The sequence below is a fragment of the Taudactylus pleione genome, unplaced genomic scaffold (genome assembly GCF_031769625.1).
Source record: "Taudactylus pleione unplaced genomic scaffold, aTauple2 ptg000007l, whole genome shotgun sequence".
Lineage (NCBI taxonomy): Eukaryota > Metazoa > Chordata > Amphibia > Anura > Myobatrachidae > Taudactylus > Taudactylus pleione.
This window is the reverse complement of record NW_028284410.1, coordinates 25,115,865-25,129,665: the sequence shown is the minus strand read 5'-3', so window position 1 is coordinate 25,129,665 and position 13,801 is coordinate 25,115,865. Positions and strand designations below refer to the sequence as shown.

Genomic DNA, 13,801 nt, shown 5'->3' with positions numbered 1-13,801 from the left:
TATATTACTCCAATTTTTTCCCCCTCTTCTCCTCTTGTTCCAATGTCTGTATTTCTTGTATGTTTTTACATTTGTTTGTATTTAGAGGTGATATGGATTTTGGTTTGTGTATATTATATATTTTCATGGGTATATGTCAGTAGGGGTCTATTATGACTGGATTTACTATTGAAGTGTGCCCACTTGGAAGATAATTGATTTGCTGATATTGTATAGCCTCTATTTTGCATTTCTGTATTGAAATTCTTTTGTATATTGCAATGATTGTTTTTTTTTATATGAAAATACTAAATAAAAAATGTATAACATTTTTTTTTAATATATATATATATATATATAGTGATAGGATCATTGGTAAAGTGGTCTGTGGCAGGTACATTTGTCCCAGATTCCTGTCTTATGTGTTTTAAACCCCCAGGAGAAAGTCTGCAGTGTAGCAGGCTTGAGTTTCGGCTTTTTGAAAAGCCGGTTTGGGACCTGGGGGTTGTGGGTGAGAGGAGAGGGAGGGCTCGACCCACGGCCACTCCAGGTTTTGGTTCTCGCAGCCTGGTAACCGGCTTGTTAGGGTTTCCAGCTGAGAGTGGCCAATATAAGCCTAGTGTGTTTAGGACTGAGTGTCTCACCTGGGAGAGCAGACAGGGAGTTTGCTCAGAGACACTTGAAAACCTATCCGTGAGTGTTGTGCTGTACTTTTGTTGCTGGTGAGGGCATTAGGCCCTGCCAGGTTCTGGTAGTGAGGGAACCACCTGTGAAGTTAGTGCCCCGACAGGGCTAGGATTTATGTTTTCTTTATATTATTTCTGACATTGTACAATAAAGACTGGCGCCGACCAGCTTGTACTCGAATCCAGTCTGGCGTACTGTTTCCCAGCTGCTGTGTGTGAAAGGAAGGAGTCCTCTACCCAGGAGAGGGACCCCCTAACCTGACTGTGTCACAAATTATATATATATATATATATATATATATATATATATATATATATATATATATATTATCACTACTTGTTATTTCACACATACATTCTCATCTGAGAGTTTCTGGTAAGGAGGAAGGGCAAGCCTGAGTTTCTTATAATTCAGATTTATTTAGAAGAAGAAAATAAATAACCTAACCCACAGGATATGTGCCCATAACAAACACAAAAATCATAAAACATGCATTTGTTATTTTAAAATTACATTTGTGAATTTTATTCAAGCAATTACAAAACCTAAAAGGCAATATAACAGAAGACCACCCAACACTTCATATATAGTATGCTGACTTGTTATAGCATAGCTAATACATGTCATGTTACAGACTAATGATTCAGCTTGAACTGCTCTTGAAAATAACATGTTTCCAGCATTATTAATACGTAGTACACGCTCTCCTGTATGATGGTCCAACAAAAGTTTATTTAGTGTTCTTCCAGCATCGATACTTTTGATTGGATCCTATATTCAGGAACAGGAAGGAGTTGTGTATCCTTAGCTTTTCTCCTGTCTGTTGCTGTAAAGAACAGCTTTAGGTTTAAATTCCAACCTTTCCTTCAAACTGATGACCTTGGTAGGATCACTTCCTGCTGCCTCTAGTAAGGCTCTCTCTTCTCTCTTATCTAGAATGCTCTGCTCTTCCACAGTCTGTTGTGGGGTTCCACGGATAAACCTCTCCAGGTGGTATCCCACAGCGCCCACCACTACTGCCACAGGAAGGGTGATATATGGAGCATAGGTCCTTGCAGCAGCCCATAATAAAGGCAACATTTCACTTCAGATATATGTAATGCTAGTCTGATGCAGAGGTACAAATCCAGATCACAGCCTACAATGGAGACAAAGGCACTGATTACTGTTCTATTAATAATACAAGTTTTTCAATGTTTTTTATAAATAACACCAAAAGCTGCATACACATGGTACAATCTGTACCACCGACTTGAAAGATATCTTTCAGTGAAGTCATCCTGCCACATCTCTGAACAGGCAAAGTTGACAATATCGTGCAAGTTGGCCTGCATGTAAGGACGATCATAGATATCGTTATCGTTCATGCGGGAACGCGTATCGTTGGCTGCATAAAAATGAATAATATATCGTTGAACGATATCTATATCGTTCCGCGTGTATGCACCTTTACTCTGCAACAGAATACATCCTCAGATTTGCATATATTAACACAAATGGGAGCTGCTATGTTGCTTGCCATGCAAAGGCAATGTTATGCATATCAAACACCGCCCTCAATTGTCATGTCATTACAAGCAAAATATTTATTCTACTACATAGCTAACCAAGTACTGGTGTATTTTAAATTAACTTCTAAGGTTGAGTCTCCCATATCCAAAATGCTTGGGACCAGGGGTATTTTGAATAACGGAATATTCCGTATTTTGGAATATTTGCATTTAATAATTAAATATCTTGGGAATGGGACCCAAATATACACACAGAATGCATTTATGGTTATATAGACCCTATACACACAGCCTGTAGGTCATTTTATACATTATTTTTAATAATTTGTGCATTAGACCAGGGCTTGACAAATATTTCTACAATCTAGGAGTCAGGATGAAAGTGTAGGAGCCAGACCCGGGCAACCAACCGCCATGGCCACACCACTAACGGGATACCCTAGGTAAACCACCCTCCCACAGCCACATTACTGAGCAGCTAACCCCCCTCTCCAGGCGGAATGGGTATGAAATACCGCCGGCGGTTCGACTCCCGTCAGCGGCAGCCCGACAAAAGCAGAGTTAGAAGCAGCGGAAGCCCGATCGTGGATAGGCGAGTATATACTAACCTAACCCCCCTAACCCTCCTTAGGGGTGCCTAACCCTAACCACCCCCTTCCCCGCTGCCTAAACCTAAGTCCCCCGGGGGGTGCCTAACCCTAAGTCCCCCCGGGGGTGCCTAACCCTAACCCTCCCTCCCCCTAGCCTAACCCTAACCCTCCCTCCCCCTAGCCTAACCCTAACCCTCCCGGGGGGGGGTGCCTAACCCTAAGTCCCCCCCGGGAGCCCTAAACCTAACCCTCCCCCCCGCGGCTGTCCGCTCGTGGCGCCCGGCATCCCTACGATCGGGATGCCGGGCGCCGATCTCCCGGCGTCGGGGAAATGCGGGCGTCTACATCTAGACGCCCGGCATTTCACCCTTGCCGGGAAATGACAGTCGGGAAGCCGGCTGCCGTTATTTAGGCAGTCGGCTTCCCGATTGCTTCCCCTCCAGGCAACCAACCCCTAGAAAGACCACCCAAGGCAAGCAAAGTCACCGCCAGCAGTGGCCGAACTAGAGTGGTGGGCCCAGGTGCAAGTATATGCTTTGGGCACCCCTATGCAGTGTCCACAGTAGTGCCCCATTAACAATGCCCCTTATACAGTGCCCCCAGAAGTGGTCCCCCCTATACAATGCCTCCAGTAGTAGCCCTCACTATGCATTGCCCCTAGTAGCGCACCCCCTATACAGTGCCCTAGTAGTGGTCCCCTATGTAGTGCCCCTTTTTAGCAGTGCCCCGAGTAGTAGTCCCCCTATGCAGTGGCCCCAGTAGTAGTCCCCACTATGCATTGCCCCTAGTAGCTGCCTCACCCTGTACAGTGTCCCAATAGCGCCCCCACCCATACAGTGTCCCCAGTAGCGGCCACCTTCCCCCTCTGCATTGCCCCCTGTAGCAGCCACCCCCCTCATGCAGTGCCCCTTACACACAAAAAACTACTGTATCATTCACTGCCGGCTCCCACGCCCCCGCAGGCTGCCCGCTTTCCTCACCTCAGGAATCAGGATGATGATCGATGACAGTCACACACTGTGACAAACAGCCAGGAGCAGCCATCCCAGCCCTGTATCACCGACCGCCGGCTCCCATGCCCCCGCAGGCCGCCCGCGGTCCTCAGCACTGCACTTTCAGTCACACAGTGACACACAGCCAGGAGGAGCAGCCGCTGCCCAGCCAGCCCTGTATCACCACGCCGGCTCCCATGCGCCCGCTGCCCGCCTGACAGTGACTCCAGTTTCAGTCCAGTCTCCAGCGCAGGTACAGCAGTCAGCGCGGCTACCTCTCTCCCCTCATGTCTTTAACGCTGGTGCCGCCCTTGTTCAGTGCCACCCCCAAGCCACCGCGAGGCTGCAGGGACAGTAGATACACCACTGGGAGGCAGGGGGTTGCTGAAAATCTAGTCGCCAGGCAGCCAAATCTGGCCCCCGGGTTTTGTTGAGCCCTGCCTTAGACAAAGTTTGTGTACATTGAACCATCAACAATCAAAGGTTTCATTATTTCAGATTATTCCGTATTTCGGAATATTTGGATATGGAAGACTCAACCTGTAATTAGTTATTCTTAAATTAAACCATACACAAATAAAAATTGGTAAATAATTAAGGCATATTCAAGAGAAAAAGAATGAATATGAAGTAGTGGTGCTGAAGCCAGTCTGACATCTCCATCTCCTATAAAAAACGTAAACGTTTTTAATGAAGCAAGCCAAAGAAGGCAGTCCACTACTTGTTCCTTTGTCTAAACCACAGGTTCCCAAACTCTGTCCTCAGGACCCTAAACAGTGCATGTTTTCCAGGTCTCATCACAGAATAAATTATTATTTCCACCTGTGAACCTTTTAAAATGTGTCAGTGAGTAATGAATACACCCGTGCACCTGCTGGGTGAACTGTGGGCCCGATTCAGACCCGGTCGCAAGCGCTGAGCGATGGTGGCCCAAAGCGAATGCGCACGACGGAGCCGGCTCCGTCGTGCACATGTGCGAGGCCCGGATAGCGACAGGCAATTCGTCGCCTCGGGTCTCGTACCAAAGGGGGCGTGCTGTCGATGTTGAGTGACAGCATACCCCCTTTGGTGGGCGGGCCAGGGGAGTGGCTGCCCAAACGGAGGCGTTCCCATGTGAAAGCCTCCGTTTGGGGCCGGCCCCACTGACATCACGAGTGATGTCAGTGGGAGAGATTTCGGCTCTGTTAGACCCGAAATCTCTCTGGGGCTTGGGGCAACGAGACCCTACCACAAGGGTCTCGTCGCAAGCCCGATGGTTGCGATGGTCTTGACCATTGCGACCATCTTCCTGGCCACTCGCTATAGCTGTGGGTGGTCACCAACAGCTATGTGAGTGGCCAGGAGGCCGTTCTAAAAAAAACAAAAAAAAAAAACAGCCCTGATTCAGAGCGAGCGCTCTGTCAGAGTGTCCGGCTCTGAATCAGGGCCTGTGTGGGTTACTGAGGACAGAGTTTGAGAACCACTGGTCTAAACTGAACTATTTACACATTTATTTATTTACCAGAAAATTTATTAAGTCTTCATTCTAGCACCCTGCACCTGTCACAATCCATGCAGTTCGTCTTTCCTGCTTGGGGTGTCGCACTCTGCTCTTGTGATTATAGCACACTCAGCTGATGCGCAAACTGCTGACATTCAGCAATTTGTGTGCTGGAAGAGTAGAGAGCGACACCCCATGCAGGAGAGACGAACTGTCTGTGACGGGTTGTGACAGGTGCAAGGTGCTAGAATGAAGACTTAATACATTTACTCGTAAATAAATAAATGTGTAAATAGTTCAGTTTAGACCAGTTGTTCTCAAACTCTGTCCTCAGGAACCCACATACTAGAATGTTAAACAAACTTGTTTAAGTGGGGACAAAGTACTTCTTTAGCTGGCTCTCATGGGCAGGAATTGCACTTCCGCCCTCACTCGCATCACTTCCAGTTTCCTAGTACAAAGGGGGAAATACAGCCAACAGTAAAATAATGGAGGTGGTGGGTCTTTCACAGCCATTGTTCCAATTGCCTCATCACTTACATTTTTACTCTCTTCCCTGAAAGGAAGAATCTCTTAAGCTAGGGGAACTTTTCTTATGATTTGTTGTTAAGGCACTTAATTCTTTGTTACCCCAACCCTAACAATTGCAAAATATACGGGGAGACACCCAGATTTGAAATTGTGTGTTGAAAAACAATTAGCTCACCTTTCATCCCTTTCTATTAAACCATTCTAGTGAGGCAACCAGACCAGAAGGCATGAAAATCCATATTTTCAACTGTTTGCGTAAATATAATTTAATAAAATAAATGAAACATATTATTCTGCTGCACCATCTCTTGGTAAATTTTGTGTGTTGCAGACTAAAGGTGCATACACACGGTCAGATTTGTCAGATGAACGATTGAACTATCTGAATGATCTGATGAACGATTTGACCAACGATTTGACTACGAACGATTTTTGACTGCATTAAAATGAATGGAATCGTCCAAATCTGATTGCAAACACATCAGATGTCAGATATCGTTATCTGACCATCGGGAACGCGCATCGTTCAGACATGTCAGATTTTCCTTGAGATATGAACGATTTTTTAAATAGTTATCGTTCAGATCTGAAGAAAAATCTGACCGTGTGTATGCACCTTTAGGTTACAAAGGTAATGGATGCCTCATTAGATGGTCTAGTTTCCTAAGAAAATTATCGATAATAAACATTATAATGAGCATGTGATGAGCACAAACCTTGCCAAAAGTTTCAGAACAGGGTTGGAAAAAATGCCATAGCAGCAACAAGGTGAGTAGTACAGAAATTAGTACTGTATGTACAATCTGGCTTTTATGCTGAGGCATGTAAACATCATTAAAAGATGTCCCAGCTGCAGCAGGAATTATTTTTTTATTTCCATTGTGCACAAATAATAAAAATAATGAAGATTCAGTCACATTTTGCATTTACGGAGGCAGAATGAAGTAGGGACATACTTGCCGACATTCTGGTTCTCCCTCCGGGAGAGGGTAGCCTGGACTTCACCATAGTGGGGAGTGAGGGGGCATCGTGTGGCCTAGGTGGGTGCAGCGGGGTCGTGCCAGCATGATTGCATGATCGTTGCCACATCCCTACTATACAATGCTGATATTAACAGCATTGTAAAGCAGGGGTCAGGGCTAAGAGGACGCGACTCAGTGTGGATTGCGTCATCAGCTCAACCGAGCTGCCCACTTGTACTCGCTAAGTGGGTGGCTGCAAGGCAGATGGCAGCTGGCTCCTGCATACTCTTCCAGTCGCTGGGAGCGCCGCCCAATTTTCGGAAGCCTCCCGGATAGGGTTGCCACCTCATCCATTTAAAACTGGCCACATATGAATTACACAGATTCTGTGGCCTTTATCTCCCACGTCTTGTACAAAATAAAAGATAAAAGTGAGCTCTCATTTAATGTGGTAGGTCGTCTACTTTTTAAAATGCTAAGGCCGGTACACACTAGACGATGTCTAGAGTGCACCGACCTCGTTAGCGAAGTGACCCGGCATCGTCAAGTGTGTACGCACTTGCCGATGCAGGTCCGACGGGCAATGTCACTAACGATGTGCAGGAGAGTGCATCGTCAGTGACCTAGCGGGTACATACTGCCCGATATGTTGTTCAATCCGCCGGAGGGTGTGTGTGGGGGAGGGGGGCTAATGAGAATAGGACCTATTGAGGCCTATGGACCCAAGGGCATTTTGTTTTTCAATGAAATATTTAAATATATTTTTAAAAATACTTTATAAACTTTATTAAAAGTTTCTGACCGAATTTGGGGGGGGGGGGGGGGGAATTTTCACGGAAGTGGTTAAACATTGAAAATTTGTCAAAACCTACACAAATGAGGGAGCTCAATTGTTTTTTGGTAATGGCGCCCGACAGAGCTATTGAACCATTGGTCCAATAGGGCGCGAGTGCGGCAGAATCTGGCATTTCTGTGTGTATTTGAGTGAATTTAGTGGAATCCAACTTTTCCAATATACTTAGGGGTCAATCCAATTAGGTGCGAATTGCTATTTTCTCTTCGAATTCGCATAGAAAATTAATTTTCCAATCCAATTAGCAACTCGCACTGAAACAGTCAGACTGAATTCGCATTTTTCCATTTGCACTTCCCTGAGGATGAGAGATGGAATTAAAATGTATTTTAAAGGTAAAATGTCAGGACACTGTGCTGAACCCCTTGGACACCCACTCCTAATGACTAATTAGGCAATCGGAAGTTTCCAATTAGCTTAATTAGTCCAATAATTACATCATTTTTTAGTGTAAAAAAAATAAAATCCTAAAATTACCCCAAAATCAACTTTTTAGTTAGTTTAGGCACCCCAAATGTAATTTATATTTTTTTTTAAATGAACAACAACTGATTTTTTATCTTTTTGTTTTCTTCAATTTTTCAAAGTGCCCTCAAAGTACCCCAAAATCTCCTTTTTATCTTACTTTATTTTGCATTTTTTGATTAATTCGTTTGAGATGAAACGAAAAGATTGTTTTTGATCATTTTCTTGCATTTTTATTTTTTTTTAAAAGCACAAATGCGCCATTTGACACCATTTAAAACCTACAGTACCGTCCTAATGCCCACAAACAGCCTTCTATACAGTCCTGCTCACAAAATGATCCATTTTGGGAGGTCCAGGATGGTCTCCCCACTTTTTCATGCACTTCTCTCAAAACTCATTTGGCAGTCAATTCGTAAACCTCCACTGCGAGTAGTGCGAATAGGCATTTTTAATTGGTTTGGAGAGTTCTTGGGAGCACGCATCGATGAAAAGTCTGCGAGTTTCAAGAAACTAACTTGCTACTTGCAATTCGCACCTAATTAGATTGACCCCTAAGAATGGATCCAACTTTTACCCTCTTCCTTCAGTGACTGATCAACCAAACTGAAAATAATTATAATAATTAACAACTCGCACTGAATCAGACTGAGTTTGCATCTTTCCATTCGCACATCCCTGAGGGTGAGAAATTGAAAGGAAAATCTTTATTTTAAGTGCAAATAGGCATTTTTAATTGGATTGGAGAGTTCTCAGGAACACGCATCGATGTGAAGTCTGCGAGTTTCAAGAAACAAACTCGCTACTCTCAATTCACACCTAATTGGATTGATCCCTAAAGGCGGGTATTCCACTAGACTAGTGGTTCTCAAACTCGGTCCTCAGGACCCCACACAGTTCACTTTTTGCAGGTCACCCAGCAGGTGCACAGGTGTATTCATTACTCACTGACACATTTTAAAAGATCTACAGGTGCAGCTAATTGTTTCACTAGTAATTATGTGAGGAGACCTGCAAAACATGCACTGTTTGGGGTCCTGAGGACCGAGTTTGAGAACCTGTGCACTAGACGATATGCTCCATGAGCAATATCGTCTAGCGTTTGCCTTGCAGTGCCGGGCTCAATGTAATTAACGACATTGAGTATCCACACTGAACGATATCATTAACGATATCATTTAGTGAAGGCACCCTCCCTCATCTCCGTACTTGCAGAACCTGACGATATCAGGTTGCTCAGCAAGTACGGGCAATGAAAGATATCGTCAACGGCCAGCGGGAGCGCACATCGCTGGTCGTTGATGGCATAGCCACTGGACGATACTGCAGACAACGAACGATAACGTTATAGTTCGAATCGTCCAATTTATCATCTAGTGGATACCCGCCTTAAGAATGGTTCCGACTTTTACTCTCTTCTGTCATTGACTGATTAACCAAACTGAAAATAATAAATAATAATGTTGTTATTATTATTATATAGCTGCCAACTTATTTCCCAAAGTCACTTTTCTGCTGGGCAAGCACAGTGAAATTACAATATAGTTAAAGTACAAACAGTTCTAGTTGTTAAACAACACTGCAGGTGGCATCACATAATATGCTGAGCAGGAGATCTCCAACTGAGTCGTGCTAGATGTAAGTAAAGTAATAAACGTGACCTAAGAAAGCAGGTTACAAATCAACAGAGCATAACAAACTGGACATAAGACAATTAAGACAGTCTACACTATAAAACTAAGCTTTTTATAGTGTACTACAAGACCTGAATTAATATAATGTATAGCAAACTTTCCAAATCATGTAATATTACTTTTATCAGTCACCCACGCAATAACACGTTCTATACTGGGCCGCTTACCTATACGACGTAGGACACACTGAGATCACACTGCTGCTGCTGTGTGTCTGCTACTTCCTGGATGCCAAAACTGCCGTTATTGGCTGAACACTGAACTATGTCTGACTGGCTGAACTCTGTTCTTCATTGGCTTCTGCACCTGTCACTCACACAGCAGAGTCATCCACACCGTGGGCTATTTAACCCCTTCGCTGCTGGGGGTTTCTTGCCATTGTGCTGATGTAATTTTTTTTTTCACATTTGAGCTCGTCACATTCCAGCATCAATAGCAATGATTTCTTTATGCAGTACCTACACAAATTATGCCTTTTTTCCCCAGAAGACTATGTATTTTCAGAAACCACCTTTAGTCTTTTTTTTACTAATTCTAACATGTCAAACATAATTTAACCCCAATAGCCAATAAAAAGTTGGTTTGTTTTTGAAAAAGGGAATCAACAGGAAACATTTTTTTTACGTATTATTTTACCAATAATCCAACTTTCCAAAATAGTAAAAAGCAGGAATTGTAAGTTTTGTAAAAGAAAAAAAAAAACCTGTACTTGAAATGAAAATGCACTAAGTTATGTGCATAAAGAATATTGTAGCCCAACAACGGCAGGACATAGACTACTCACCTGGGCGGCCAGTTGAGTACAGGGTAGTCCGTGACCCGCTGATGGGGAAGTGCAGAAGCCGCACCCTCTGTGCCGGCTTCTGCGCACGCCTATGGAGACTGTACTGACTAAGGTTGTCATTGATTTGACAACTGCTAAATAAATAGGCCATTACTCACTTCTAACGGGATGCCATCAATATCCTGTCCGCGGGGATTCTGGCGGTCAGAATGCCGATTCCGGAATCCCGACACTAGTCATAATGCCAGTGCCGGCATCCCGGCTGCCCGAAGGTAAGTACTGGGGTTAGAGGGAGGGTTAGGGGTTAGGCACTAGGGGGAGGGTTAGGCACTAAGGCGCAGGGCCGTAACTAGGGTAGTGCGGCCGGTGCCATCGCACAGGGCACTGCAGGGCAGGGGGCGCTGTTTGGGCCTGTCAAATTTCTCATTATTATCATTCTCACTTATAACTCACTTATAACTTTCTCTTATTTCATCCCCAGCATCTCCTGGCCTCCCCTATCTCTTCCCTGGCCCTTCCCAATGAGGCAATTCCCTTTTTTTTGGGTGCATCATGTCCCTTTGAAAAATGAGGGGGCGCCAATGCTCTTTCTGGCACAGGTCACCAAAAAGTCTAGCTACGGCTCTGCTAAGGCGGGAGGGTTAGGTTTAGGGTGTGGGGAGGGGTAGGCTAGGTTTAGCACTGGGGGGAGGGTAGATTCAGGCACCGCAGAGGGTGGGTTAGGCATACTTACAGACATTGTAATATTTCCGGGAGCAGCCCGGTTCGGGGGACGGAAACAAATTGTTGATGTAATTAAGCCTTTAAGGCTAAAGGACGCAAATTGTGCCGTTTAGCACCGCCCCCTTATCGTGGACCCGCAAATTCCTCATAAATTATCCCCATCTGGCCCCCTTCACTAGGAAGTGGGCAAGATGCGGGGGATCTGCCTACACTCCCGAGGGTGTGGGGGGCTACCTGAAAAATCGGGAGCTTCCCGCTACTTCCAGGAGTGTAGGCAAGTATGGGGTTAGGGTAGGGAGAGGGGGAAGTTAAATCTGTCAGGATGCTGGCGTCGGGATTCTGACTGCCGGGATCCTGAGCGCTGGCATCCCGTACCCATCCCTTTTTAACTCTCCTTGCTCTTTCTGCTTATTTTGATACTGACCACTCTCTTCTTAACTGAAAGCTATTCTAATAAATACACTGAGAAATATCAGATGAATAGCTTCCATTGTGAATCATAAGGAGGAATTCAGTTAGCCACACGATATGCCCCACAGCTAATTGATTGTGCCACGCAGGGAAATGCTATTTAATTAAATAGCATTTTCCTTGCGTAGTAAACCAGGGGTTAGCGCGCGCTAACCCATTGATTCCGCATAAAGGGCCTGATTCAGCAAGGCAGCAGGCAGCTTTGCAATTGCGATCCTTGCAGATATGGTAATACACAGGAGTCATCACGCCTCCTGCTGCATTACTTATCCGAGCTGCATTATCCAACGCAGCCTCGGATACTCTGCGGGAACATCAGCCGGCTAAGGTGACCCCAGTGGCATCCCTCCCCATGGTGTCACCTGGTGCGAGGACGGACATTGTGGTCTCGTGGGTAGGAGGCGTGGCCTCGCATCCGAACCCCCGTGGTCCCGTTATCACTGGGACCCTGGAGGTAGGGGGGAGTGCCGGAGGTGCATGCAGTGCCGGCTGGCTCCCTCACAGTATGAGGAGGAGCCGAGTGCTGCACTTAATTATACAATGCAGTACCCGGCTCCTGTTACTGAGGGGGAGTCTGCACCTTGGTGTCACCCTTCGGCGAGTGACACCCAAGGGCGGCCCGCACCCCCCTTGTGATGCTACTGGGTGACCCATAGGGTCATGCAAGCCAGCCGCTGCAGATGAAAGGAAGAGGCCAGGAAATCTCCGTCAGCCTCCCAACGGTGGCGACACGAAACGGAGGCCATCAATGCCCTCTCCCCGGCCACAAACGACAGCAGACTGTCAATCACTAACAGTCTGCTGCCAGTCTGCATGCGGGATCTCAGGCCCGTTCTACACATGCGCAGAACAGGTCAGGCACCTGCGCAGATTCCCAATCATCGGGAATCTGCGTTCAGCAGTAAGGCCCAAAGTGTGGAACCAATGGGTTTTCCCCCCACATTAAAACTTTTTTTTTTTTTTTTTTAGCAGACCACCTCTGTGGTTTACATTGATTCAATCTGCAGACTGTTATAGCTACCACTGCAATAAAAATACCCTACATTTACTATATTTTTAATCATATTCCACAGTCTGTATTTCCTAATAATTATTTTTAAAGAATTAATAAAATTGAGCTTTAATATATAAAAAAATATATATTTTGTCTTTGTGGACATGAATGCATCATCTTAACCCCTTTCATATTTTTCATTGCTTCCTGTTTGAAATAAAAAGTGCTATATATAGAACGTTATACACAGGGAGATCCAGTTTCATTTTCTTTAACTAATAATATTCCTACCATTCAACAGAAATAACCTACTGGCGTCCCTATCTCTGTTGATAACACAACAAATAACTAGAGATGAGCGGGTCCGGTTCTCCGAGAACCGGACCCAACCAAACATAGGGGATCTGAGTCCGGCTCGGGTTTTCCCACTTAACTTGGAATCCAAAATAAGGCAAAACGTCATCATCCCGCTGTCGGATTCACGCGGGTTTTGGATTCTATAAAGGTCCCGGTGATAGGCGCTATTTTCACTCCAGCTGTGGAGAGTGTACAGAAGAAACGTGCTCTGTTTCTTCTCTATTGTTCAAGAGTGCAGTGTCGGGCTAGGGCTGCAGTACATAAAGTGGGGTGTGCTGTTGTGTCACTGTTGTCCTGTCAATCAAGGGGCTAGGGAAGCAGTTCATAAAGGGGCGCTGTGTTGTCCAGCGATGCTCTGTCAATCCAGGGGTGCTCTTCCTTAGTGTAAAATTAATAACTATAATTCCACAAAAAATAAAAAGATCTTTTTTTTTCTTTTCTTTTTTTTTGTGTGTGCTAACTATGCTATTATTGTTCGGTGACACTTCCGGCCAGGCCGCAGTTTATCATCCACTTATTTGTGACTCTCCAGGTTGTCCGTCCGCACTCCGCAGGGGTGCTTTGTTGTCCATAAAGGGGTGCTGCGTTGTTCATCAAGGAGCTGCTGCCTCGTCCAGTGGTGCTCTTTCCTAATGTAAAAATAACTATTGTTCGGTGACAGTGCCAGCCAGACCGCAGTTTATCATCCACATATTTGTTACTCTGCAGGTGGTCCGTCCACACTCCGC

The 13,801-nt window shown here is 45.2% G+C and overlaps 1 protein-coding gene across 1 annotated transcript; it reads right to left on the bottom strand.

The window, feature by feature from the left end:
- Nucleotides 1-1,065: 1,065 nt before the first annotated feature.
- On the bottom strand, nt 1,066-10,011 carry SMIM12 (small integral membrane protein 12). The gene is made up of 2 exons (XM_088460586.1): nt 9,912-10,011; nt 1,066-1,804 (listed from the first exon to the last, which is right to left on the bottom strand). The coding sequence occupies exon 2, from the start codon at nt 1,744-1,746 to the stop codon at nt 1,471-1,473; it is 276 nt and encodes a 91-aa protein (XP_088316712.1). The 5' UTR covers nt 1,747-1,804; nt 9,912-10,011; the 3' UTR covers nt 1,066-1,470.
- Between the last annotated feature and the right edge of the window lie 3,790 nt (nt 10,012-13,801).

What these genes read in the sequence shown, in the direction of transcription:
- SMIM12 (XM_088460586.1), bottom strand. Translation starts at nt 1,746, where the DNA reads ATGTTGCCTTTATTATGGGCTGCTGCAAGGACCTATGCTCCATATATC.